This window comes from Stigmatopora nigra, chromosome 1 (genome assembly GCF_051989575.1).
Source record: "Stigmatopora nigra isolate UIUO_SnigA chromosome 1, RoL_Snig_1.1, whole genome shotgun sequence".
NCBI classification, from domain to species: domain Eukaryota; kingdom Metazoa; phylum Chordata; class Actinopteri; order Syngnathiformes; family Syngnathidae; genus Stigmatopora; species Stigmatopora nigra.
The window spans coordinates 13250922-13273776 of record NC_135508.1 but is presented as its reverse complement, the minus strand read 5'-3'; the positions used below and the strand labels follow the sequence as shown (position 1 = coordinate 13273776).

The following is a 22855-nucleotide window of genomic DNA, read 5'->3' as shown; positions in this document are numbered from 1 at the left end:
ATATATATATATATATATATATATATATATATATATATATATATATATATATCTAATATATATATATATATATATATATATATATATATATATATATATATATATATATATATATATATATATATATATATATATATATATATATACACACACGTATACATGTATACATAAGTGCATATATATACATACGTATTTACTTGCATATAAACCACCTTTGATGACGGAGTCAAGGGTACGGCTTATATGCGCATAAAAACACGACATAAACGCAAGTTAAAGCCAATTGCTGGCCAACACGCACCTTCCCACTTCGACAAGTTTGTGCGAGTCAGTTTAAATCGGATACACGCAATCCTGGTAATTATACTGTGATAGTTTAAAGGAAAATGGCCATAAATGTATCAAGGAAAGTTTAATGGAAAACACAAATCTGGTATTGATTCAATGCTTTGATTTGATAACTGCATCAAAATTTGTTGATCAGATACATAAATCAGGTATAATTCAGCTACATAGTTTGATTTTCATATAGTTGGTACGTGAATTTAATTTTGTTTTTTTTTGTTCTTTTAATGTCTTTAAAAAAAAGTATAAAAAAGGGACCGGATGTGATGTGCGGGTGCAATCTGGGGTCTCCCTTACACTAGTCTGTCCTGCAAAAGGGGGCGTTGGTCAACTACTCCTTGCCTGTTGAGGAACTTCCACAGCATGGACGTCTTGGAACTGGAACGATTAGGACGCCAGTCAGCTTGAAGGTCCTCGGCCACTCTGATGTCCTCCTTCAGATGGTGGTAGGACTTCAGGCGTCTGTTAAGTAACATATGTATATCGTTAGTACTATGAAACTTGAAATAGAGGTCATATCCACTATTTAGGGCATATATATGTAATGTAACAGAAGACAGCTGGGATAGGCTCCAGCACCCTCCGTGACCCTATTGAGGATGAAAGGGTTCAGAAATGGACCCCCCAAAACAAATCAACAGTGATGCTTATTTAGTGGAACTATAGTGTGTAGGCACACCCTGCTGGACTGCTGAAATAATGCAGTTTTGGGACACGTGGCTAACCTACAGGATCAAATGTGCATGAATAGCACGATTAATTTGGAATATTACAAAATTGAATTTATCATTTTGCAAGAAAAACTTAAATTATGTAAACTCATTCAGTCAACAATTTTTTGGTGCCTACCTAATATACTATTGTGTGCAGGAAAACCAGAATACATTTCTTTTTAACTTGCCATCCACCAACCACAACATGGTGTCAAAGAGGCGGCCCGGGGGCCAAATCTGGCCCGGCGCATCATTTTGTGCGGCCAGAGAAAGTAAATCGTGAGTGCCGACTTTCTGTTTTAGGATTAAATTCAAATGAAGATTATAGTTGCATGTTATATTTCGTAATTTCCCCCATTTTATAAATCAATAATTGCAAATTTTTATTTCATTTTTTTTGTTGAAAAAGCATTTTGTAAAATCTAAATATATGAAAATATATCCTGTTTTCCACTTTAATATTGAATATAATTAAAAAATATTTTGTTTCCTTTTGAAAAAAAAACAAATGAATAAAAGACATTTCCCTCGCTAAGAAAAAAAAGTTTACTACTTTAACTACAATATTCCACAATCCCGTTTGTGTAGATAAAAAAGAATAAAACTTCATTTACTTGTAAGAAAAGGCCACCACTGCGACACACAAAACGAGCAGAACGACACCCAGCACGGTAGCGACAATACCGGAGGTTGCCATCCGGGAGCCTGAAACAAAAACATGGGTTGTGTGAAGTTTCAAGAAAGACTGCCATTGAGCCACCGCACTCATAGAACCACTTACTCATGTCAATGTTGACTTTGGCGCTCGTCACAGCTAAGCTAACGTCATTGGCCATGGACACATTAATGCAGTAGACCCCCGAATTGTTGAAGAAGTGGTGCAACACCATCTGGCACTCTTGGGAGGGCTCCACCATGTTGCATGAGGCATGGAGAGGCTTCAAGCACTCTGCATCTAGAATCACGCTGCACACCTGTTTAGGGAAGCTGAGTGAAAGGGAGAGACACCTCAGTTATTAAGTCAATGTCATATTTAAAAATCAACTGCAACTTCACCTTCCCTGGCAGGTTACAGTGAGATCAATGGCATTTTGATTTATGCCTGGTGTTTCCATGACACTGTTGTCCATTTGTACGATTTCAACTCTCTCAATAGCCTCTGAAAAAGTCAAAAGAATAGCGTCAAGACACTGAAAAAGATCATTTTAGAAGAGCTTTATTATGTCCGCAACGATGAACAACCCACCAACCACTTTAATGTCCGCGCAGTAGGATCCATATCGATATGTGACGCAGTCATCATCAGTCAGGTTGGCCTTTATTTCCCTTTTGGCGACGAGGACCACTGCACCTTGACCTCTCGGTCCCCAGGGCCGCTTTAAAACTACAGAAGGAACATTTTGACTCCATCAAAATGGTCAACCTCAGTCCCCATCCTTGATTTTACATGACCACATCAAAATGTCTGCCACCATCTTTACCTTCTGCCTCTTCGCTCAAGGTGTTGGAGGCGGGGTCACCGTGGGCCTCATAAATGGCGTGGAAGGGAGTCTTGGCTGCCGGCGCCCCTTCCGAGGCAGGTTGAGCACTTGAGTTCTCATCTTCGCCATTGTCTTCCTCCATGTCGGAAAACGCGGTGCTCTTCACGCCAGTAACTTTGCTGGAAGTCAGAGGAGGGACTAGAGAAGCTACGGCAAGACGGAATGGACATGATTCAGGACGGTTAGCTGAATCCACATTCACGTCAGTTTGTCATGTATACAGACAACGGCGTACCCAAGGTTTCCCGGTCAGCGGTTTTGGTTGTGCTCTCCACCGGAGGCTTACAAGTCCCGTCTGGGATCACCGCCTGAACCACCACCCGAGGCCTGAACGAGCCGGAAGTGACGTAAGTGTGAGTGACTGTCAGTTCTCTGGAAATCAGGGCCCCACTGCTGTCCCCAAAGTCCCAGTTGAAGGTGATGTCGGCTTGGCTCAGGAACTGGCTGGGGTCGTGCAGGCTAATGCTAAAGGCGATGGCCCTGTTCAGGACAAAGCTCATGTCACTGGCCAGGACGTCGTCCACTTGGTCCAGCGAAACAGCAAATGGGATTTGATCTGTGGAGTGGAAATGAGAATGATAATGTAATACTCCCCTCATAGGGAGATGCTTGTAAAAAATACCGGATGAAAACACGCATGCAAGCAATGGAACACCATTACAGCCCAAGCTCTCTAAGACACCAATTTTCCAATCGTAACATCAATGTTTCTTCAGGGTCAGATTAATGGGGTACAACCACAAAGTGAAAATCTACAAATAATCGGTGCCTTTTAAAATGTAAAATGTTTTTTACCCCCATGCAAAAGGAAACAGAAAGAAATGCAAAAATGATTTTTTGAAAGAAGAGAAGCATCATCCATTTGACTTCCCTACCAGTGATGGAGAATTGAGTGGAGGCGTAACCCAGAGGAATGAACTTCTCTTTACTCCGGTAGTGGTAGATGACAATGTCCATGGAGTAAGAGCCCAGTGGGATGTCGGCTGTGTCGATGGTGAGGGCGGACGAAGGACCGTCCGCTACTTGCCAGTATTGACCTGCCCAAAGATTGCATCATTTGTTTTGTTTTTAATCCATAAAAGCATGGCATGGTTAGTAAGTGACTTTTCTAAAATACCTCTGACACCCGACTACCGCATGTGAACTATCTAATAGTAGTAAGAAAAAGGCTTGAGTTACCCCAAGTCTTCCAGACAAACACATAGTTGGGCTTTTTGTCCTTTTTGATTGGTGCCCCATCGGGAAAGACCGCTTCCCAGTCTGTCTTCTGAGTAGGGAAAACTTGCTGTGATGCCGAATATTTGGTTCCTGGACGAGGAAACAAATGCGTGATGAGTTCAGATATGGCTCGAGCCTTTTTTCTTGGTATAAATGACCGAAAATCCATAGCAAAAAAATGGTGTGTGTGTGTGTGTGTAAGTATCGAAGAATGTACACTAACGTGTTACCATTGATGACGCAGTCCTCTGCCCAAACCACATCACCGTCAGCGTTTACTTTTTGGGTGTGTGGGAATTCCAAGTCAATGGTGAAAGTCACTTTGGCTCCGGTCAGGGTCGGGGAATCGTTGGCGACATTGAACGTCACTTTTCCACCTGTTCAAAGCACAGATCGAATGTTGAGATTTATATGGACAAAACAACCCAGACTGCTCTCCAGTCAGTCAATCAAAAAAAAAAAAACGTATACAAAAAATCCTCGATTATCGCAGTTAATATAGACCAGACATGGCCGCAATAAACGAAAAACCGCAAAGTAGGGTCCCCCCTATCTAAAAAAAAAAATATATATATATATATTCCGAATGCAAATTTCAGCATGGTTTTTCACATTTTTATGAACTTATAAAAACATGTAAATAACAAAAAAAATTCCCCCAGAAAAAAAAATCGTCATGTCATGAAGCCGCGATATTTGAGGGATTACTGTACAATACTTCAATGCATACCACCTTTGTGAGATACAAACCTTTCCAGGCGTCTGTAAAACGGGGGTCTCCAACTTTCCAGATTGGGTAAAGCTTGGTGTTCCAGAATGGAGGGCGAGTGAAGCGATTTTTGGGCTCTAAAATGAATATATAAAAAAAAAAAAAAAAGCAAAAGGGAAATATCTTGTTTAGGAATGGAACTTTACCAAACCCCGGAAAGGTTATAGTTCAAAGTCTGACCAAACATTACCTTGGATGACTTGGTGCGATCACTATGCAATACAACATTTCAAAACATATCTTTAACTTTTTGCTTGATTTGGTGGCGCAAGAATATACATCACACAGTACTAAAAATGAGCTAGACTTTGGCCTTTTATTGTTATCATTTTATCAGGATTAGGATCAACTTTACCACTCCAAGCGGAATTTTGCTTTGTACAGTACAAAATTGCTGCCTACCACACAATTTTACAGTGGGCAACTATTATCAGCAATCTAATCTCACCCAATATCACTGTTATAATGTTTTTAAAAAAATAATAGATATAAATCCGTTTGACAGTGCCTGAAAGTGCCCTCAAATCTTTGTCATGTGACACTCAGCTGTGTTTAACTTGAATACAAATTTAAAAAGTCACAGGGTTGAATTTTCAATAAAAGAACTAATTTGCCCATAATTTTCTGCAAATATTTTTTTCTTTTTTTTTTAAATTATTATATTTTAATCATTAAATCTTGGTGCTGGTTATATATGAAAATACTGTGAATTAATTCATCACATAATTTCTCTAAATTATTTTATTGATTAAAATGTTTCATATATATATAATATAAAATACCAATCTTCAAATATCATACATATATATATCATATTTATAACATCATTTTGAAAATGCATCTTTTCTACTTACTTGCCACAGTGTGAGAAGCAAGCAGCATCAGCGAAAGCAGCACGAGGGACCTCTCCATCATCTTCCTTCTTGTCAAATATCCCTTTAGTGAGCAGCTGGCAGCAGCAGAAAGGCTTTATAAACTCCCCCCTGTGTCAGGACCCCCTGCAATATCACACTCACACACACAAGCACACACGCGTTAAGAGGGGCATCTGGATTGATTGTGCAGTTTTGAGAACACGCAGAAATTTGCACATGTAGCACAATCACGTGGACAAAGATTTAGGCCGTCTTCACGCATGAACCTGACGACTTCTCTAGTAGTATGTTAAATTGCAGGGTGCTGGAGCCTATCCCAGTCAACGGGGGACACCCTGAATTAGCGGGGCACAATGATATGACATCCATTCACGTTTCAACTCATACCTTGTGGGAATTAAGAGTGTTCAATAGTCTGATATGCACGCTTTTACAATGTGGGAGGAAGCGGGAGCACCCGGAGAAAACCCACATTGGCACGAGGAGAAGATGTTATAATGCATGATTGTATTTGTGCATTAATGCAAGCAACAGATCATCAGATATCTTGAATTAGGGGAATTAGTACCAATTCAAGAACTCATGTGCTTTGCCTTAAATCTCAAGCCACCTGACTCCATTTGGAAAGTGAGGATTGTAGATAATATGACAATAGTATGACGTGATGATGAATTCCTCGTGTCAGAGTTGCGTTTCACACCAAAGCTTGAAATGTAAAGACAGCTGCTAACGTGTCTTAAGATGAAGTATATTAAAAAAGAAACTGCGTTTTTTTTGTATGTTACTAGAACAATGGGACACACATGCAACGGCAAGGCTGCGATTTGCTTTAAAAAATGGAAGGAATGCAACATTAAGGAGGATTATGGAAGCACTTGTGACTCCCTAAATTCATCCGGCTTTGTCCTTGCAGGCCGCCAATTCTAAAGTCACTTTGTTCTAAGAGTTTTTATACTACTATAGTGCACGAAACACTAACATGTCCTTTCATAAAATGGCAAAAGGACAATGTCGGCATTCTTAGATACTCAGAATTTTCAATCACTAAATGAAAGCATCCATCAAATTCTCAATTTACAAATCACACAGAATGAAAAAAAAATCAACCTCAGTATCCAAATTCCAAATGGTCACAATAGACAAAAAGTGCAGTAGTCGCTGTTAATTCTGCCCCGAAAGAGATAAATGACAGGAAATAGACTTGATGTGTAGTCTATCATTCTTAAAAAGTGTGATTTATGGGTGTGTGAGTGTGTGTGTATGTTAAGATTCTCTCGCCACGTTTGTCCAAACCGTGCAACGTAGAGAGTTGAAATTATTTATGATAGTCACAAATGGCTGTCGGATCATAATAGACAAGTGATTGCATGTTCTTACTATGCATACAAAATAATATACTAGATTTTTGTTTTACTTGCATAATATTTGATCAGAGAGTGAGTGTACCATGAACTAATATTTCAAACAATGTATTTACCGTTAAAAGCTACTTATTAAATTATGTTAACTCATTCAACATCCAATCTGGTTGAACTAGAGGGGTTGCCAGCAATCATTTGCAGTCAATTAATGATTAATTAATGGTGTTGTGCAAACATAACTTTGATAGAACTTAGGCCTGTATATTTTAATAACCTAATGCCTTCACTTTTGAAATTCCGTCATTATAATACTCAAATACTCCAATAGGGTCAACTATTTTAAGTACGTTGGGCTAGCCACCAACAAGTCTCACTCTGATGTATGTGTTAATCATGCGCAGAATTATATAAAACAAGCACTTTCAATCCTAGAATGTTTTTATCGATTTTTAGCTCTGCATTTCAGATGACATGCATGCAATGAAAAACCAGAGAACTATTGGTCTGGTTTGTTTGCGTGTACCGGAAAAACTGACCCAAAGTTGCACTTTTTGACCTTAAAAATGCGACTCCTGGTTAGAAAAATTGATTTTTTGAAAAACTTGGGCCCAAATTCAAAAATCGCACGCGGTAACATCCCAGAGCCATACATTTGCCATTTTTTTTGTTCACAAACGCATTCAAATCCTATGTACATTGTTGTCTCCATTTTGTCCGATGTTATCGGCCAAAAAAAATAACCCGCACACACACACACACACATTCTTAGAAATAGTATAATATGTATGAATAGACAAATAACCTAAATTGGATTGAATCCTATTTTGCCCCATTTGGGCTCATACAGGCCAATTAGGACAAAAGACTAATTAAACATTTTAATACATTCGGTATAAATTCATAAGACTCCAAAATTGCATTTTTCCAAATTTGCCAAACCAATTCTAAGATTTTCACGTTTTGACCTCCGATCCACTAGAGAGCAGCATGGAAGTGCCTGTTTAAATTACGAAGCAGAACAAACTGTTTGTCCCACCGGCGTTTTATTTAGCCTCAGAAGGTCGTCAGCAGCCGGTCGCTTTTGGGCAACAAACGAATAAACCGTCCCCGACAACTCCTCCGTAGTTTAGGAGCGGCGACGATGTGAGGACGCGAGTGATGATTTGGCTTTATGTCGCGCTAATCGGGATTCCTACGATAACTCACTAGCCGGCTAATGTTACCGCTAACATTTTTGGTTCCAATTTTGACACGTATTACTACCTCCGCGCGGGCTCCTTTTGCTTCTCCTTTGCCTGTTCTGGTTACCTGATTGCCCCCCGACGCCTAGTTTCTGTTTTGATGGCAACCGCGACCGCGGCCCGGAGGCTGCCAATGGGTGTGCGGACTTTTAGCGACTACCTCCAGGTTGCCATCGTAGGATCTCCTCGCTCCTGCCGTCCGGCGGTGTCCCGAATATGTACGCGACAAAGTATCAGGTGAGAGCCACCAACAACCATCATCCAACTGTGTGTGTCGTTTTTTTATGGGTACTTTTTTGTTTACGATGTTAGGTTTTAGTGCCATTGACGCCTATAAACGTCCAATCTATTTGAACGGCAGCGATCGAATGCTCGCCAGGGCGGCCAATGTGTAATTTATGACTAAGTTTTCTCAGTTTGGTGTTGTTAGGGTTAATATGGCAAATGTTCTGTGGTTACACGGGATTCAACAAGTTTAGTAAACAATGGTGGTGTAATGGTACACTAAATTTGGAAGAATCCAATAATACAGTCATACCTCTACTTTTGAACGCTTCTTGGTACGAAATTTTCAGGTTACGATGTTTTAATATGCAAATGAGTGGCTCGAGATACGAAAAAGATCCAAGTTATGAAAACCCCCTAAAAGTACATTTATTTCCTTATCTGTTATTTTATTTTGAAAATCTTGTCACGGATGCATTGATATTCACTTTAGAATCTTGCTCCCCTCTACTGGGCTATCATTTCATCGCTCTCATTCTATCTCATAATGACAATAAAAGCATTCAATTCAATTGGCTGTCTCACAACAACCACTATCCATGTTTCAAGATTCTCTCTTAAATACCTGTCCGCCTCAGCTAAATGCTCATTAATTAATTTCATCATAAATTTTCGCACACATGGGGCACGCTCAAAATTTTAAAATGTACTCACTGGCGGACAAATTTCCTCCTAATTTTCTCATTTTTGTAATTTTCCTCACATCTTTCATAAAAAAATTGTGACACTTTGCCCAATTCTAAAGGGTTTAGTTTAGTGTGAGGACTGTGGAATGAATGAAAGAGAATTTACATATAAAGTACAATTCGACTCACGAAAGTTTCAAGTTACGAAAAAAGTTGTGGAACCAATTAATTTCGTAAGTAGAGGTACGACTGTATAACCCTTTGTAGTATATTTTCCGCGACGTCATTGAGCGAAAGGCCCTTTCCAAAATACCTTCGACAGTGAGATATTTCTAGCCACATCTTGGCTGCTGGAGGTCAGCCACCAGAAACCACGTTCCAACATCACGTGACGCAGCAGCGCAGGTCCTGTGAGAAAACACCAGCAGCAGAGCGCCAAATTTGTTTTGTCCCCTATTGTCAAGCGCGGGAGGCCGACCGGCCGGCATCAACACACCTGTTGGCTTTTTCACGCTCACGAGGTCTCTCTTACCCTGGCAGGCATTTGTCCTCGTGTGGCATTTTGATGACCAGATCTCCCAAGGTGCTTTGCCTTCACGACTGGGACGCCATGGCCAGTGTTTCTGCGAGCAGGAACTTCATCAGTCTCACCAACAAAAGGAAGGAGTACTCGGAGCGCAGGATACTCGGGTATTGTAATGGCCGCCGCCTAGAATCTCTTTATTTATTAGCATTAGAACTATTGTAAGTCTTTCAGACTAGGCCATCATGTAAAATAAATTTGGTCTCTTGGTAGGACCAAGAATCTTTTTTGTAGGTCGATCTGGTAATTAAAAAAAAAATCAAACATAACATAGAAATTGGCCATTTTGAACAGTTTCTCAAACCAATGCCAATTTTAATTAAAGCTGTTACACTCAAGTCCCCATACCAAAAGAATTTCCACATATTTTGAATAAATATAAGAAAAAATCTTTTTTTGGGCACCTGTTGTCATGTCAATGGAAAGCACCATCAACGCGCTGATGAAAAAAACCTGAATGATATCAACACATTGCTAAAAGGTTTTATCAACATATGGTTCCTTTTCTACAAATTTAATAAAGCCTGCGCTTCTCTGCTAAATACTGCCTTCCAGTGGCTAATGTGTGTACACGATTGTTGAGGGAATTTCAAATATTTCTGCGATTTCTATTTCTTATGTTATGATTTAATGCAATACATAGTTTGAATAGTTTATTACGATCAAAGCACTAAAATAAAGTTTAGCAGCTTACACAAAAAGCCTTAAAAATCGACCATCTAAAATTTTAAATTTAATTGAAGAAAAAAAAGTTTCGGCCTTTGAAAGAGGTTTTAAGTAAACTCTGGTTTCTTTTGACGTGGATGGACCTCAAATCTATTTGGACCCATTCAAACAAACTTTGACCAGTGACAATCTAATTTCACTGTTTCATCTTAAATAGCCACCTGATTGGACATCTACAGTAATCCCCCGAAAATCACGATTAATGTAGATCAAACATTTTATGAACTTAAAAATCTTTTTTTAAATACTAAATAGCGAGAAGAAAAACGTGATAAATGAAGACGCGATAAACGAGGGATTACTGTAATTGTCAAAAGCGCTAAACAGTGAAAAGGGACAATGAAAAACAATAAAATAAAATAAAAACTCACCCCATGCTTGGCAGGTTTTCCATGCAGGAAATGTACGACGTGGTGGCCAACGTGGATGACTACAAGCTGTTCGTCCCCTGGTGCAAGAAGTCACAGACGGTGGCCAAGCGGGCGGGCCACAGCAAAGCCCAGCTGGAGGTGGGCTTCCCGCCCGTGGTGGAGCGCTACACGTCCATGATCAGCAGCGTGCGCCCTCACCTGGTCAAGGTGAGTTCCAAAGGGCCTGGCTTAGGTGAACTTTAATAACCCGGCTCCCACGTTTCAGGCCGTGTGCACGGACGGAAAGCTTTTCAACCACCTGGAGACCATTTGGCGCTTCAGCCCCGGAATTCCCGGCTACCCTCGCACCTGCACCGTGGACTTCTCCGTAAGTCGCCGCTCTCGCCACCTTCCATTCACCACCCGCCACCTCCCATTCCTTCTCCTTGACAGATATCCTTCGAGTTCCGCTCCCTGCTGCACTCGCAGCTGGCCGCCATGTTTTTCGACGAGGTGGTCAAGCAGAACGTGGCCGCTTTCGAGCGACGCGCCTGTAAGCTGTACGGCCCGGAGACCCGCATCCCGCGAGAGCTCATGTTCCACGAAGTCCACCAGACGTGATGTCCGCTCCCCCCCCTACGTGAAGCCGCTGCCTGCTCCAGACCCCCTCGCCGCATCTACCTCCCTCAAGAGACTTCCTCCAGCTAGTTGGTCAATGAACAAAGGCAAAAAAAAAAAAGTCGACAAAATTAACCACCTGGCACATGCTTATTATTTTATCCGTATTTTTTTTAAGCTAGTTCCTGGTTTCACTGTGACCTCACTTTTCAGCCTATCCCACCTCCGTCAATTTAAATTCATTTGACGCACAGCTCGCATAAAAGATTAACCTAAAGTGCGCCGCATTCGTAACAGGTTGGCATAATTCAACAACGCATTCACCCATTAATCAATTATAGTAAAACATTTTTAAGTGGCATCAGCCAACGAATACACACTATAAAGGGGAAAAAATATATATTTTTGGCAGTGTAATTTTGTATTTTACCAGAAACCAAGAACAAATATACATTAGCCTAACAATAGTACAATTGAGAACAGGCTAAATAGACACGGTCATTTTTCTTCCAAATAACTACACAGCCTAAAAAAAACATGACAGCCAATCAAATCATTAAAATAGATTGGATGTCTATTATCATCCACAATCAAAGAGTGAAGCAACGTGAGGTCACCCTAAATAAATATTTGCGCAAAATACACAAGTTGCATTTACTTATAATAACTTTTTTAAAGTTCAGGTTTTTGTTTAACTAAGAAAAAAAAAGTCCAATTATTTTTTTAATTCAATACTATTGAAACCACTCACCTTTCTCCAAAGTTGATCAATCCTTCAGTTAATTTTATTTGATGTAAAATTATATATTTTTCTTACAGCCATTGCAAAATATGTGCAGGCAACACTAATGCTTTAATTCGATGGGGGGTGCAAAATATTGTCCCATGGGTTGCAATTTTCCTATATGAATATAATAAAAATAAAAAAAAGATAAGCATTCATTGCTAATGAATGGCTTTCCCAGTGGTGTTAATCAATGGCGCATTTTAGGTTGATCGCAAACTTTTTGAGTCGTGTTTCAGCTTTGCTGCAATTTAGTGTGAGCTTGGTGCCATCACTATTTATTCATGAATTTTACAGCTTTTTAGAGGGAGTTTAATGTGCCATGCTTGGGACAATAGTGTGGAGCGGTTGAATTAAAAGGGAGAAAAGGTTTTCTTTCTGCACTTTGAAATTGCCTGCCGTCGTGCTGTGTGACATTTGCATGCGTGTGTGGTCACCTTTTGTAGCCCAACAGTGTACTGAACGAACGCTACCACTCAGTCTGATGCAACAATGTATATTTGCAGACTGCTTGCTTTTAAGGGTTATTCTCCATACTAAAATTGACACTTGTGAAAAAGAGGCATCTTAAATGGAAAGTTGTTCTTTTTGTTTTTAACCGCATTAAAAATGAAGGGTTTTTTTTGTCTCCAAATTTTAGTCTGATTAAAAATAAGTAGGTTTCTCATTCCCCTTTTTTTCAAACCCACATATTTGTATACGAGACTTCAAAATGCTTATCCAAAATCTTACGTATAAACCATGAAGATACAATTTTGGAATTGGAAAGGAGAAATATTAAAGGCCTGTTTATATTTTTAAAATGAGTTCTGATTTTCCCAATGATCATAAGCAATATTTTGTCCTTCAATTATACTTTCATGAAAAAAAGTAGATTGTACAAAAGTCAGGAATCTTAAATTTAACGTTGGGCAATGTGATATATAAACATTTTTTCAACAACGTTTTTTGTTTTGCATTGTGGGCATAAATTTCCTGTTGGGCTATAAAATTTGTTCAGCTTTCTGCAGATTAGATATAAATCAAATTGGTGTGTTGCTTACACATTGATTGTAGAGCAAAACATTGACTGATGTTACCAAAAGACTGAATTGTTTTTAGATGCACTCATATTTTTTGACAGGTGATAGAAAAACATTGGCCTATTTTAAGTAGCAATGTTTACCAATGAGCAAAGTAGGAGGTAAAAATGTCATTGTGTCACAAGTTTTTTTTTCTTATCTAAACTCGCAAGCAGGTAATGATTTCCAATATTTGTTATTTTACACAAATGTACATTTGGAGCCAAAATTGTAAATAAATATAGTTCATTATATCCAATATCTTGCTTTAGTCATTCGTTCATCCAGATATTTTCATGTAGAAATAATGATTTAAGAAAAAAGTAAACCCTGACAGGCCACTCCCAACTCATTGGCTGCCATTGACAACAGAGAAAGGGCAAATGATTTAATCTCTAGTGTATTAGCATGCAATTTGTTAAAGGTCCTGTTAGGTCAAATTAAAATGTGCTAATTTGGTCTTCAAGTTAATTAGGTCTATTAACATTGTGGTAGGTAGAAATTTAAAGCCTAGTGTAATGCTTACATTTTTTTAAATAAACCTAAAATGTAACCAACGTCCCTGAAAGGTTATTAAAGAAACTTAGGCCAATGTTAATAAAAACCTTTATTTATCCTTTTTTTCTGGGTTAGGTTTTACTGTCTTTCTTGCCCTTTCCGACCCATCCAACCCCCCCAAAGCACATCTGATGAACCCACCTTACATTTCATTCTCATTTCTCATTTACGACCTTTCTGTTCCTCTACGATCAAAACAATTGCAGCAAAACGATAGACGACGGAGGGCAGAGGGGCAAATTTTGAGGAAGAAAAAAATACAAATGGAGTGTTGACACACAATCCCTGGTGGCTGGGCTGTCTGGCGACCAATCTTAAGCGCAAGCTTGAAATAAATTCAGGGGTAGGTGGTGGGGATTATGTACATGATAGCTGCAGTTTTTACCTAGATTGAACTACAACACAGTTGGTACTCTGCGTGGTTGTTACGAGCAGAAGTAATACATATACAGAACCTATGTACACAAAGTATAAATAAAACCACAACACGAACCAACCATGAAAAGTTCAATACTTATTCAACACCACTTAGTTTGAGGAAATTAAAGGGGGTGGGGTGGAGGGGACTATTTGCGTTAGATTAGATGAAGCAAAAGTATTTACTTTAATGGGGTCCAAGTGGAAAAAGCGCTTTTATGCAGACATGGGCAACACGCGTAAGCAGACAGAGAATTACAAGGACAAAAGCCACGTTGGGCTCAAACGAAGACTATTTTGATCATAGAGGAAAGTCAGGCCGGCACTAAAAAATATATTTATATATATATTTTAAGAACAAAAGCGACAGCATCACCTCTTTTTGTGTGTTCTTTAACAGCTTGATCATTGTGGTATCGTTGAAAGGTGGAGTGCTGATAAATGGGAGTGAAACGCTGCTGACGACTGGACAGAGGGGGAAATGCATAGCAGAGACTAAAGCGACGTGCCAATTGATTGACGGGGGGGACGTGGCGTTCGTTAGCCGTTTTCAAACTTATACAAAAGGAAGTGAAATTCACTCCCACGATTCCCTTTAAATGTCTTCAATTCATCACAAGGACTTGCGAGGCTAGCTTAAAAAAAAAAAAGGCTGGGGGGCGTCTATGTAAAAGTTTCACCTCGCGAGTTACAGGTGAGGTCACATCATGGAACAACTAGCAGTGGTGGGAGGAGGTACTTCTCAAATTAAAAGCATACAGTCTCTTTAAATCCTGTGAAATTCCAGGGGTGGACAGGCTAGGTCGGGGGGCTGGTCGACTCGTCCCTTCCGTCTTCTTACCGCATCTGCGCCACCACCCACCGCTAACCCTCGGCGGTCAACCCGACTTGGAGCCCACCAGAGACATGAGTCCATCCGTGCTCATGGACTTGGGGCGCTCCAGCGGGAAGCCCAGGGCTCGACTCCACACCAGCTGGGCCAGAACGCCCAAAGCCCGCGACACGCCGAACAGCACCGTGTAGTAGTTCATCTCGGTCATGCCGTAGTACTGCGGACGGGGGACCACAGGGACGGCGTCACTCACGCGCATAGTCATTTACTCATTGACCACCATTGACGGCGATAAGACGTGCAACCCAATGGAATGGACGTTTACTGCTGCCAAGGCTAGCCAATGATTGAATGCTGTTCCTGCCGTATTTTCTCGCATTTAAGTCTCATTTGTAACAAAAATGATGAATCAAGGGTTCCGCGTATTTGCGCACAAACTTGCTATACTTTTTCATCAGTAGATGAATATGGAGGTGAAAATTGTAAATCAGGGGGCGGCTTACACACGAGAAATTGTAAAATTAATCGATTTCGAGGCAATTTTAAGGGTGCGGCTTATATGCGGGCGGCTTACATGCGAGTAAATACAGTATTTTTCTCCCGATATTGTCTATGTCACAGGTGTCAAAATGGTGAGCTGGGGGCAAAATTTTTCCCACCGTATCATTTCGTGAGGGTGACAAAATATTTTGTATACTTTTGAAATGAAAAACAAATGATTAAAAGACGTTTCCCTTACTCAGCAAAAAAAGCTCCAATAAACATTGTTTTAGATCCATAAAAAACAGAATATTTAGGGCTTTTGATCCAAATCTTCTAATCCGTTTTTTTTCCCAATTTAAATAATATATCTAAAATGTTCCGGCCCACGTGAAATCAAGTTAAGGTTAATGCGGCCCGCAACCCAATCTGAGTTTGACACCCTTGGTCTAAATTAGGACTCACCTGAAGCAGAACACCGCTGTGGGCGTCCACGTTGGGCCAAGGGTTCTTAGCCTTGCCCTGCTCCAGCAGCACATTAGGTACAATCTTGTAGAGTTGGGCCACCATCTTGAACATGGGGTCATTGGGCAGGTGCTTGAGGGCAAATTCACGCTGGCAGGTGTAACGGGGGTCAGTCTTCCTCAGGACGGCGTGCCCATACCCCGGTACAACCTGACATGCAGACGCAAAGTTTAGCACCAAGTATAAAGGACCATCATGGAAAAAGTTTCTCAAAGTATTTGAAGTGATCTTCTAGACCTAGTTTCTCAATTATCTGAGGCTCAAAGAATCTATGACCCCTTACAAAATGAACATTACTTATACTAGGGGTTGTCTGTCCCTTTAAAAACAAAAAACAAGAAGTGATGGCGGTCACCCTTCCGGACTTGAGCGTGTTCCAGATGTAATCCCTCATTCTCTCATCTGAAACCTCCCCGCCGAGCTCCTTCTGCAGTGCGGTTAACCACACAAGCACTTCCTAGGAGCAAAAAATGACAACACTGTCAGTACAAACAAAATAAAATTAGCTATGGGCTTTGTACTCTTCCGCTGACGACTAACCTGGTTTGCGAGGCCATGGAGAGGACCGGCCAGACCATTCATGGCGGCGCTGAAGGACAAGTAGGGGTCTGACAGGGCACTGCCCACCAAGTGACTAGTGTGGGCGCTGACGTTGCCTCCTTCATGGTCACTGTCAAGTGACACCAAGGTTAGTTGTTGTTGGGTATGCAAAGTAGTATCTTCTCAAATAAAATATTTGCAAACAACAGTATTTGGATTGCAGATGTATTTGTCATTGCATTTTAATGTTTGCATAAAAACCCTGACAAGTTTGCAGACTGCATTATGTTGGTGTTGCTTATTATTTACTCCTGTCAAACACAAGACATATTTGCCCAGAGGGTAGCGTGTGTTACCTGTGGATAGTGAGGTAGAGTCTCATAAGCTCAGTGAATTGGGCGTTGGTGTAACCCAGCATGTTGGTGAAATTGTGAGACCAGTCCAAGTTGGAGTCGATGGCTCCGATGCTGCTTCCTTCACGGTACAGGTTGCGGTAGATCTTAGCCGCGATGCACGGCAGCTTGGCGATCAAGTCCATGGAGTCTTCGTAGACGTACTAAGAGAGCCAGTAAGAGGTTAAAAGTCCTGCGTGTGCTAGCATCTTATTCAAAAATCATATTATTTTATTCCACATGGGTGTTACAGTTCTTTTTTAGGTGGGAGAATAAGCCTTACAAACTGGGGTATACAATGGTGTACACATTAAACTCACTAAATTGCCCCTAGGTACGAGTGTAGGCTAGAATGGTTGTTTGACTCCTTGTGCCCTGTGATTGGCTGGCCACTAATTCAGGGTGTCCCCGCCTTTGGGTCAGCTGGGATGGGATCCAGCACCCCCCACGACCCCAATGAGGATAAAGCGGTTGATAAAAAGAGTGAAAATTCACCTCCCAATACTTGGTCTTGGGCACCCCCTCGGAGTAAGCACGGGCGAAACTGCTCTCGCTGTTAAGAGCCGTGATGGCGGCGCTGAACTGAGACATGGGGTGCAGATTGGTCGGGAAGTTGTCCAGCATGGTAACCACGTGCGAGGGAAGCGCCGCTCTCTTCGCCCACTCTTTGGACACCCAGTTCACCTGTCAACATACAAGTCTCCACCGTCACTTACTTGTTCTGGTCACGTGTCTTACATTTAACTTGGCTGACCTGACTGCAAGGCAGGTTTTTAATCACACAGGCTTATCGGTCAGCTTTTTCCATGTGTTTCGAGATAAGGGCAACAAGCATGAATGCAGTCATATCATTATTACCTTAGTGTGTTATTTAACTCGTGTTCTAGTTTTGCCTATTCAGCTGTGCTAAATTTCTTCTGCCTTAAAAATATTGGGATTCTGATCATCACGCGTCATGATTTAGGAAAATAAAATGGAACAATGTTTTTTTTTCTCTCTCTCTTTTTTTGCCTTTGTGCCACCCCGCGACTCTCACCTGCTCCTCTGTGGGAACTTGTCCTGTGACCAGCAGCCAGAAGAGACCCTCAGGCAGTGGCTCTTCACCTCCCACAGCTTTGGGCAACAACTTTTGACACTCTGGGATGCTATAACCCCGGAAGCGAATGCCCTGTAAAGAATGAGTGAATGTCAAGCAACTCAGTCGGCATTTCATTTACATTTTTTAAACAACGCAATCGATCATCACTGCCAGCCTCTTCCAATAAAAATGGATTTTCCGTCCGGCACCGTCAATGGCGGCAAAAAGAGTTCATTGCATGCCCTTTAATGATTAAATGTAGGTGCAAGTAATGAGGAAAAGTATGTGCAAACATTATTCAGCACTGACCTCATCAGGATCCAACACAGAGGTCTCATAAACCAGACCCTTCATTCCCCTCATACCGCCATACACCTGGGCAAGAAACAAGTACAGGTGAGAAGTACTAAATGTGAACTTTTCAGATTATTTATGCAATGTTTAAAGCCACTCCCTGTAACAAAAGACAGTGTCACAATATAGTATTTTTTTTGCCAGTACATGCAAGTGCGAGTCATGCCGCACTGGAGAAGTATTTTTCCAAGACCAAAGTCCATTTTTTTGGCTGTGATTTGCTGGTGCGCTGATTCATGTTGTCAAGCAGAGTCCTGATTTATCGAAGTCCAAAAAAAAAGGGTCGCTGTGTCATTCTGTGTGGGTGTTATTGGCTAGCAGAGGGAGCAAATCACTCCAATCATTTGTGACCTCAACACGATGACACCATTGATAATTGACAGTAAAAGGACGGCTCAGACAGATTAAACGGGCCTACTAATCCGCGTTACGAGCCACGGTTTACGTATAACCAAAATGAACACGATTACGCTTACTGGACAATTTTCAACAAGACGAGCTCATGACAGAAGTGGTTACTTCACATTTCACATTGTGCAGGGTTGCTCAGGAGATTACTGATATAGAATATTTTCCGTGGGAGTAGTAGGAAACACGGCTGAAGGTTAAATAACTGAGGATCAATGAAAGATGTGTCAACAGTGCACTGGCTTATTGCATTACCAATGACAAATTACAATTCTAAAGTATGAGTGTTGTAGATATAGTAATCCCTCGAATATCGCAGCTTCAACTTTCACGTCTTCAATACCCCGGGATTTTTTTTAATTACATTTTTTTTGTAAATTCATAAAAATGTGATAATCTATGCCGAAACTCGCAATCAGAAGCCACTTCCTTGCCCTGCACTTGCTACTAGGACTCAGCACTGAAGTAAAAAATATATTTTTTATTTTTGTGTATTCATTTTTAATAGTTTAATCATTTCGTTTATCGCGGACATGTCTGGTCTACATTATCGCGATAATTGAGGGAGTACTGTAACAAGCTCAGTAGGGATGTTATTTCTTCCACATAAAAAAAAAAACAATTTTTTTTAAACCCGTGACGGAAATTAAGGTGATGAATTGTTTAAAGTACAGGTGGACAAACCGGTCATCGAGGGCCGCTGTGGGTGCAAGTTTTTGTTCCAACCGACCGAACACAAACAGTTTAACCAATGAGGTTTCTGCTGAAACAAGAAACCCCTGACTGCATTCCACTGATTGTTGCACTTCTAAGATACCATATGGGCGGAAAGGTTTCCTCTTATAGGTTGAAAAACCACACCCACTGCGGCCCTTTCTGGAATAATTTGCCTACCCATAGTTTACGACTTACTCACCATGTCTACGGTAACCTGCCCTATGTTTGTTTTGCCATATTGTTGCTTGAAGTTCTTGATCCTGCTCTGTTCTTTAGGGATGAGATCTGACAGAAGATCCTTCAGATTCTGCATTTTGAAGGGGGAAAAAAAGCATTAAAAAAAAGTCAACACATCCCCAAATAACATACTTAGGTATGACCAAAGGTTCACAAAACACACTTTTTACTAACACTTAACAATTGATTGCCTGCTTTAAAACAATCAGCATAAAAAAGTGTTTTCCTGAGCAGAGGAATGCTGTCTAGAAGAGTTGCAATCAGTGTGGAAATAGCTCAAATTTTTGCAATGTTAGAATTTCTTAACCTGCGGAGAGAGTTCTCTCAGAGAACTGTCAAAACTTGAGCATAGAAAACAACCATTAAAATTGGGGCGCAAACTTACTGTTGTAGAAGCGCTGGCATTTCTGGCAGCTGTAATGAAGTAGGTGGCATTCTAGGCGTAGAAAAAAAATCATTTAAAAAGTGATCTACTGTCAAATGAAGAATAGAAAGAAGCTAAAGCACCATAAACCTTAAAAATATTTGCAGGAATATTTCATGACAAAGTAACCCATCGTCTACCTATACCTTGAATTGTATTTATGGAGCACTTTAAAAACGACTAGACTACATGCTGTATTAATTCCAAATTCATGGTTAAGTAGGAACTACATTGCCTTATTCCTTTTCTTTTTGTGGGGAGTTGTTGAGAACATTAGGCGCATCAGAAAGAGGAAGCTATGACAAAGAAAGTGCCCAGGATTGTTTTATAGCTAGAGGCCCGTATGAAACAAGAATGGGGCACCATTGCTATTTCTACACTTGAGAAACGTGTTGTAGTGAAGCCAGATGTTTGGAGACTATTCTAGGAAGATGGAGGCCTCACAGCAGTAATGGGATTTATACCAACATATTTTGTCCCTTATGATAATATCTTAGCTGAAACTTGTGACCGCTCATCAATGGTCTATTCTGAATAAATAATTGTAATTTGAAAATCGTATCATGATTGCATTTTTTTTCACAATTGGTATCATGTGCAAAATTCTGCCTGAAAAACTACAAAATTTTGAAAATATAAAACTTATTCCGTGTTTTGTCTGAAGGACAAATCCTAAGTGAGATCAAGTTAAGTAGATGTCTGAAGGAGCAGTGTTTTTATATACTGGCTTTACCCCCCGCATGACGAGTACCCAGAGGCTAGTTAGGAGTTGACTCACGAGGTGAGACAAAACAAAAGCCAGCTTCTTAATGTACGAAACGACATGTCACAATACAAGGTAGATAGTTTTCAAGGATGGGTTACCTAACCTTGAATTATTAGTCATTACTCACTTCCTGGAAGTATCACATTCCAAGTTATTAACTAGTTTTAAGTCAAGAGATTCATTTATTAATGAATGCCACTGTAAATGATCCCAGACAATAATAAGTAGTCTGATTTTTATTTAATGAACTGCACTTTAATCACAATTTGGCCTATCACGATCAAATGAAATTGTTTTCTCAACACCACCGGATAAGATTCAGGCTCAAGGTTATCTTTTCATGACGAACTTCCTTCCAACATTACGTCACTACGGTTCTTTCCTCTCACTAACAATAAACAGTTAATACCAGTACATAGCAGAACCCCCTTCTCAGAAACCACCGAAAACCCCCTTCCCACCCCATTATACTACCACTGCTAATTTTTTTTTGTGCCAGAAAACTGAAATCCCACTGCTAGCTAGCTGTTGCCGAGTAGAAATGTCAGGTTTTTGTAAACTGGTCATGATGGCCAATTTAAGAGTTAAGAGAAAGTGTAAAAATTGTGACCGACTAAAAAAATTCCAGTGTTTACAAATTTATGGAATCTAAAATGAATGTAGGCCTTTTATGTCAGAAAAACGACATCAAGTTCAATGGACCATTAGTTTATACAAATTCTATTCAGTAACATATTGGGCTACACATGGTTCATCAGGTGGTCTGTCGTATTTGATGTTTTATGACAGGGTCTTATGTAAGAATACAATAAAGAACCAAGTAGGGCACAAAAGAAAGGGAAACAAGTAAGTGTGACAGAGGTTATCAGGATATATTCCTTTTGAAGGAGAAGACTGATAACCATTACAGTCTGTACAGCATTATAAATTCTAGATTACACTGCAGAATTTAATGCTGTTTAGTCTAATATGAGGCCATTCAGTACATGTGGAGGTCAGTGAAGTAGAACAAGAGGTTAAAAAGTTCAATGAAGGTTCGCAGTTACTGTAGATAGGCAATGTGCTCTAAAGGAAAACGCATTATATTACATAACAGTATATAATATATATTGTGAAAAAGTTCATGCTCTTCTACATTAAGTATCGACCCAATCTAATCTCGTATAATACCAAGATGGTATTCAAATAGAAATCTGCTCTACAATAATTATTAACAAGCAGTTTATACTTTGCAGCCCAAAAAAACCCCTTTGGAGTTTTGACAGGATCTTAACACTGGATATTAGGTTAAGTAATAGGACATTTTTAAGTGAAGGTCAACATGGTGGTGAACAAGTCTTAGGGGTGTCAGTGCAAGGATTGTCTAAAATTACAAATAGAAATACAATTTCATAGTCAGTAGTAACCAAATCAGAGAAGACTTCAATGTTATCCTTTCATCTAAGAGTGCTCTTTACATAGCATAACTTGAAACCAATCTGTCCCCTGTCCCGCCTGATTATTAAAAATAAAATAAAAAGACCAGCGACAGCAAAGGTTTTCTAACACAATCGAAATGGACTCTAAAATCGTAATTGATAGAATGAACCGTTCGATGGATACAAGAGTTTAATTGCAGCATTTAAGCCTTAGCAGTCACCAGAGTTGTATTACAATGTGGCCGTCGCGGCTAACATTAGCTACCTTGAGGCTAACCAGCTAACTTGGGTTTGACGGCTTAAGGATCGCTGATAAAGTAACATGGAGGCCGCCAGTGTACACCACCCGCTCACCTTCGAATTGAGGAGTTTAGGCGCTAGCCTGCTGGCAGTCAAGAACGACATGATTTCCGTCTACAAGAGTTATTCTGGTGGCTTGTCAGTAGTTCAGGAAGCTGCACCCGGTGCACCGCGGAACCGCTTGAAGGTGCCCCTCCAAAGAACAGAAGGTTGAAAAGGGATTCAGGCCCGCAAGTAGCCTTGATTTTGATTGGCTGATGGACCAGAAAAGTGGAGGTGCGTAAAGGACTGTGATTGGCTAGAAAGCCGCCAG

The 22855-nt window shown here is 40.4% G+C and overlaps 3 protein-coding genes across 3 annotated transcripts; 1 reads left to right on the top strand and 2 right to left on the bottom strand.

Annotated features, from left to right (window-relative positions):
* Nucleotides 1–397: 397 nt before the first annotated feature.
* Nucleotides 398–8279, bottom strand: pmelb (premelanosome protein b). Its single transcript, XM_077724229.1, has 13 exons — nucleotides 8086–8279; nucleotides 5441–5584; nucleotides 4568–4663; nucleotides 4048–4194; nucleotides 3779–3907; nucleotides 3475–3636; nucleotides 2835–3155; nucleotides 2540–2746; nucleotides 2305–2442; nucleotides 2115–2217; nucleotides 1840–2045; nucleotides 1673–1763; nucleotides 398–807 (listed from the first exon to the last, which is right to left on the bottom strand). The coding sequence occupies exons 2-13, from the start codon at nucleotides 5499–5501 to the stop codon at nucleotides 639–641; spliced, it is 1830 nt and encodes a 609-aa protein (XP_077580355.1). The 5' UTR covers nucleotides 5502–5584; nucleotides 8086–8279; the 3' UTR covers nucleotides 398–638.
* On the top strand, nucleotides 7816–13355 carry coq10a (coenzyme Q10A). Its single transcript, XM_077724103.1, has 5 exons — nucleotides 7816–8300; nucleotides 9515–9664; nucleotides 10669–10861; nucleotides 10920–11021; nucleotides 11087–13355. Exons 1-5 carry the CDS (start codon nucleotides 8164–8166, stop codon nucleotides 11252–11254), a joined length of 750 nt encoding a protein of 249 aa, XP_077580229.1. The 5' UTR covers nucleotides 7816–8163; the 3' UTR covers nucleotides 11255–13355.
* A 330-nt stretch (nucleotides 13356–13685) lies between these two features.
* cs (citrate synthase) lies at nucleotides 13686–22777 on the bottom strand. Its single transcript, XM_077723979.1, has 11 exons — nucleotides 22597–22777; nucleotides 20020–20070; nucleotides 19597–19704; nucleotides 18228–18293; nucleotides 17877–18008; nucleotides 17336–17524; nucleotides 16805–17004; nucleotides 16449–16578; nucleotides 16264–16365; nucleotides 15849–16058; nucleotides 13686–15120 (listed from the first exon to the last, which is right to left on the bottom strand). Exons 1-11 carry the CDS (start codon nucleotides 22645–22647, stop codon nucleotides 14950–14952), a joined length of 1410 nt encoding a protein of 469 aa, XP_077580105.1. The 5' UTR covers nucleotides 22648–22777; the 3' UTR covers nucleotides 13686–14949.
* Nucleotides 22778–22855: the final 78 nt, after the last annotated feature.